Source organism: Sander lucioperca, chromosome 8 (assembly GCF_008315115.2).
Source record: "Sander lucioperca isolate FBNREF2018 chromosome 8, SLUC_FBN_1.2, whole genome shotgun sequence".
Classification (NCBI taxonomy): Eukaryota; Metazoa; Chordata; class Actinopteri; order Perciformes; family Percidae; genus Sander; species Sander lucioperca.
The window spans coordinates 40,566,770-40,572,768 of NC_050180.1; the positions used below are offsets into that span (position 1 = coordinate 40,566,770).

The following is a 5,999-nucleotide window of genomic DNA, read 5'->3' on the forward strand; positions in this document are numbered from 1 at the left end:
TTTGTTTCGTGAAGTCAAAAATATGTCGCTGTTTACTTTTATTCTTAAACAAGACACGGACCCCGGTCTCCTGGGTGAAAGTCTTGACAGGACTACCAAAGACAAAATTTTAAGTTGGAAAGATTATGTAATGGAGCAAATGGTCAAGAAAAATAAAAAAAAGAAAACATTAAATTAAATTAAATCTGCAGTAATTCTATTATTGTGTACCTTATCTGGGTTCACCAAAACCTCCATGAGCCTATGTACATTTTCATTGCTGCTTTGTTACTGAACTCTGTTGTTTACAGCACTAATATCTACCCAAAGCTTTTGATTGACTTTTTATCTGAAAAACAGATCATATCTTATTCAGCCTGTCTATTTCAATTTTATATATTTTATACTTTCGGCAGTTCTGAATTCTTATTGTTGTCAGCCATGGCCTTCGACAGGTATGTGTCTATATGTAAACCTCTGCAATATCACACTATCATGACAAAAACCACAGTGAGTGTTTCCCTGTTGTTTGCTTGGCTTGTGCCTGCGTGTCATATTGCAGTCCCAACAATATTGAGTTCTAAAGCAAAACTGAGTGACTTAACTCTAAAAGGAATATTTTGTAACAATTCAATTTACAAACTTCAATGTGAGACATCAAGAGTAATAACAATATATGGTGTTGTTGGTTTAGTAGATCTCGCAATTCTGCCTATGCTTTTCATATTTTTTACATACATCAAGATATTTATAGTAACTTTTCGAAGTTGTAGAGAAGTCAGGAAAAAAGCTGCAGAGACCTGTTTACCCCACCTGTTGGTTTTAATCAGTGTCGCCATTTTGAGTGCATATGATATCAGTATAGCTCGAGTAGAATCCAATTTTTCTAAAACTGCACACTTTATAATGATGTTACAAACAATTTTGTATAATTCTTTGTTTAATCCACTCATATACGGGCTAAAAATGAAAGAAATTTCTAAACACCTCAAAAGGTTGTTCTGTCCAGCCAAATGTATTTGATGTAATAACACTGATTACTAACGTACAGACACTTCTTCTGAAATAATCATGTTGAGATGTGAATTGTTGAAAGGTATTTAATTTACGTATTTATTTCCATAACTTTGTAAATACACTTTACTGTGTATTTACTGTTAAAGAGATTCTTTACTGTTTTTTTATGGGAACAGCAAGGTGTCTTCATTTTGAACAATGTAATAGCTAATATCTGTATTTATACAAAAAAATGTATTCTACATTATCAAATCATCACAACTGATATGTAGACTTGTTTTTGTATTTTACATTGTCACAAATGTAATTAGCAAACAAAGTTGTTTTGAGCAATAATGATATTTGGTGTTCACCGCTGTTTTTTTTGTCTTTCACTGTAACACATTCTGACTCAGGAGTAAATCCTTATTTTTCACTTCAAGTTATGACTTTAATATTGATACTCAACTTATGAGGTTATATGGCCATCTGACCATTTTGTTATTTACAGTGAAAATGAATTGATTCACAGTGGGAATTTGGTTGTACTTGGAATGTAAATCAGGTACCAGAGTGCATAAAAAAGCCTCAAAATGGAGCTTGTTTATAAAAAAAAAAACATTTGATTGGGCAGGATCCCACAACAGAGGTTGGGGCAAAGCCCCAAATGTCCTCAGGATGCTAATATCAGGCGCCGTCACGAGTCAAAACATGCTAGTGTCATTACTAACCCTAACGTAAAAAAGAGAATGTTACGACTTTGAAGTCGTCATATAATGCCACAATACGATCCTGTCAGCTGTAAAAAGTAAGCAAGGAGGTCAGTTTTATTTATAAAACACCTTTCAAATCAAGGGTGACAAGGTGCTGTACAGCAACATTGAATAAAAAATAGAAAGTAAAAAGTAAATAGAAGATGACACTGAAAAAACAAACAAAATATAAGACAAACTAAAAAAGGTCAACACAGAAGTTGGCTCAAATTTAGTTATTGGGATAAACCCCTTGAGATGTATCATCTCATTTTCAACATATAGCACAAAAAAATCAATGCAACATACATAAAACAGGAAAAAACTAAACAAAAACATCAACCCATTCATTAGGTTGATCAAAACATTACAATCACAGTATAAATAAATAAACAGAGTGTGAGTGGATCACCAAATACAGTCAGGTATAAACATTTTAAAAACAGTGACAGCTTCCTTAATAACAATAGCAGTCCATCTTCAAGTGAAAAGATGATCATAATGATTATGATTATGATAATGTTAAGTGGAACAAGGATTGACTTAAATTAATTTTTATATACAACATCACAATAGTCAAGAATCAAAACTATAAGCTGAAAGGCAAGTTTGTTACGAACACTCCGTATGAAGCAATTTCGAAATCGATGTAAATTATTAATTCCAAAGTTAATTTACTGTAAAGGCCCGGAGACACAGCCGATAATCGGCTGTCGGACAGTCTGGCGAGGTCAGTGACTCGAGTCTGATCGGTGTGTTCCGTGCCGTCGTCCGTCCGAGGAGCCGTCGTCACCTGACAGTCAGTCTTTGAATTTCCAGAACCACGTGACGCGTTCATCCAATCAGCTGCCGGTTTTCATTTTTGGGCGACAATACAGATTAGCGCGACCAATTTGGGGAGACTGACCAGCCCAACTGCCTTTTCTGCTGACGTTTGGCCGTCGGCTGTGTGTGTCTGGGCCTTAACACATGTTCAATGTGTGATTTGAATGATAGTTCAGAATCAAGACATTCACAAAGATATTTAATCCTATCAACTTAATGCAGAGGATTGACAATATTATAGGTTATAACACAGGCCCAAGTTCGGATTTGAGTTGTCTGGTACCAAAGGTCATAATGTTAGGCTTTGTTTTTTTGAGCAATAGTATATTATGTAAAAGCCAAACTTGTAAGATGTTGAAATCAGATTGAAGAGAAGCTTGAATTTGTGGTAGATCAAATATTGTGTATATATATATATATATAAATAAGTCAGTGTCATCAGCATGATGTTGTACAAAACAGGTATTGAAAATTGATGATAAATTGTTCACATGAAAAGAGAACAGAGGTGGTCCCAATGTTGAGCCCTGGGGCACACCTCCTGGTTGAATTAACAGATGAGATTTACTTACGTTTAGGAAGATACATTGTTTCTGTTATGCAAATATTAATTGAACTACAGAACTGCATTTTCAGATAGGCCAATAGTATGAAGCTTATCTAAATGAGATAGTAATCAACAAAATCAAATGCTTTAGTTCAATTAATAAAGATGGCACCTGTGGGTTTACCATTATCTGCAGCACAGAACAAATCATTGGTAAATTTAAGTAGGGCGTTAGTTGTGGAGTAGTGATAGGATATTGTTGACAATGAGATAATATGAAAGTTGATTATAAATTGATTGTTGAAGACTTATGCAGTAAACATATATATATATATATATATATATATATATATATATATATATATATATATATATATATATATATATATATATACACACACAGCTATACATATGCCTATAATTGTTCGAAACAAGTACATCAGCTCATTCATGAAGTGGAGTGATGAATGCACATTTCCAGATAGCTAGTAACGCACATGAAACAAAGACGTTGATTACATCAGCAGTGGATACATCATATATGGGAAGATTGTTTACCTTTTTCTATCCATCAAGCCCCTCAAGTACCACTGTTTACATTTAATTAATTAACGGCATTCTGCACTTCAGTTGGTAAAATGTTCATACTAATTTAGAAAGAAAGACAGAAGAAGTAGTTAAACACTCAAACAATAGAAACTACAAAGGAGGCACAACATACTTTACAGGACAAAGTGCTAATGAAATAGATTTGTTTTTGACAGCTTCTTAAAACCATTGACTGTGTGCATTTTTATAACTAGCAGCCACTGCAAAGGTTAAGCCTAGATTTCACTGACCTGTGTGTTGATTAATACCATCTTAATTCGGCTGGATTACAATAGTTGATAATGGTTGTAGGTAATCAGGACGAGGTTGCTACCATTTATTGTGGATTTATGGCCCAGAGCACATTTCTTAGGCCTGAAGTTTGTGATGACACAACAACTTATCCCTCCCAACTTGTGAAATTCTGACGCTTGGTCAGGACCCCTTGATGTCACTTTTTAACTCTCTATGTACCTCTTTGGCGTCATCTAAACACACTTGCTCTGGACTCCTTGGCGTGATTTTTATTGTGCAGGGTAAAACTACTTGGGGTTAGGGAAAGACTGTAGGTGGGGCTAAAATCTTTAAATTTCTGATGTTACCTCACGTCTGTTTTATGCAAGTGATGCAGAATGTGACGTAGTTCATTTTGTTTTGTGAAGTTAAAAATATATCGCCGTTTACTTTTATTCTTAAACAAGACACGGACCCCGGTCTCCACGGTGAAAGTCTTGACAGGACTACCAAAGACAAAATTTTAAGTTGCAAATGGTCAAGAAAAAGAGGTCAAACAATGCTGTGACTTCAGGCCTCCAGAGGTTAATGAAGTACGTTATATATTAGTTACTATTGGTGGAAAGTTTAATGAGATCCTTGGAGGGCAAAGCAATTTCATAAAAACTTTCCACAGACTCAAACAGTTCACTTTCTTAATTTTGGAAATGAACACACACCAGGTGACTTTCAAGGTCAGGTATCTATGAATGGGTAAGAGACTACAGTACAAGTTGGATGTTGGTATTATCATGAACGTGAGAGCTCTTTTTAGGAATTCATTCACGCTTGTTATAAAATTGCTTTTTTTCTTACTGAACATCTAAACATTTTCAAAACATTTAGTTTAAGACAGAATTAATGGATGATGAGGCAAATGTAACTTATATAACTCTGGGTGGGCATGTGGAAGTTAACAAATACAGATATGTTTATTTTTTTATTATGTTCATAGTATATACTCTAATAATCTGCAGTAATTCTATTATTGTGTACCTTATCTGGGTTCACCAAAACCTCCATGAGCCTATGTACATTTTCATTGCTGCTTTGTTACTGAACTCTGTTGTTTACAGCACTAATATATACCCAAAGCTTTTGATTGACTTTTTATCTGAAAAACAGATCATATCTTATTCAGCCTGTCTCTTTCAATTTTATATATTTTATACTTTTGCCAGTTCTGAATTCTTATTGTTGTCAGCTATGGCCTATGACAGATATGTGTCCATTTGTAAACCTCTGCAATATCACAATATCATGAGGAAAACTGCAGTGAGTGTTTTCCTGTTGTTTGCTTGGCTTCTGCCTGCGTGTCATATTGCAGTCCCAACAATATTGAGTTCTAAAGCGAAACTGTGTGACTTAACTCTAAAAGGAATATTTTGTAACAATTCAATTTACAAACTTCAATGTGTGACATCAAGAGTAATAACAATATATGGTGTTGTTAGTTTAGTAGATCTCTCAATTCTGCCTATGCTTTTCATAATTTTTACATACATCAAGATATTTATAGTAACTTATCGTAGTTGTAGAGAAGTCAGGAAAAAAGCAGCAGAGACCTGTTTACCCCATTTGTTGGTTTTAATCAGTTTCTCCATCTTGTGTGCATATGATATCAGTATAGCTCGAGTAGAATCCAATTTTTCGAAAACTGCACATTTAATAATGATGTTACAAACAATTTTGTATCATTCTTTGTTTAATCCACTCATATACGGGCTCAAAATGAAAGAAATTTCTAAACACCTCAAAAGATTGTTCTGTCCAGCCAAATTTATTTGATCTATTAACATCATTACTAATTTATTTACTTTTGATTATTAATGTACAGGCATTTTTTCTGAAGGAATCATGCAGGGATGTGAATTGTTGAAAAGGTATTAATTGTGTACACTTATTTCCATAACAAACAGAAAAATGTCTCTTTACTGTTAAAGAGATTCACTGTTTGATATGGGAACAACAAAGCTTGAACAATGTAATGGCTAATTTCTGTATTTATACAAAATAAACATTTTTATTTTACATTATCA

General features: G+C 33.9%; 1 protein-coding gene across 1 annotated transcript; it reads left to right on the plus strand.

The window, feature by feature from the left end:
- The first annotated feature begins 4,821 nt into the window (after nucleotides 1-4,821).
- LOC116046649 (olfactory receptor 5F1-like) lies at nucleotides 4,822-5,748 on the plus strand. Its single transcript, XM_031295046.2, has one exon. The coding sequence runs from the start codon at nucleotides 4,822-4,824 to the stop codon at nucleotides 5,746-5,748; it is 927 nt and encodes a 308-aa protein (XP_031150906.2).
- The last annotated feature ends 251 nt before the right edge of the window (nucleotides 5,749-5,999 follow it).

Bases quoted from the DNA above. Each gene is read 5' to 3' on its own strand.
- LOC116046649 (XM_031295046.2), top strand. From the start codon at position 4,822: ATGGATGATGAGGCAAATGTAACTTATATAACTCTGGGTGGGCATGTG.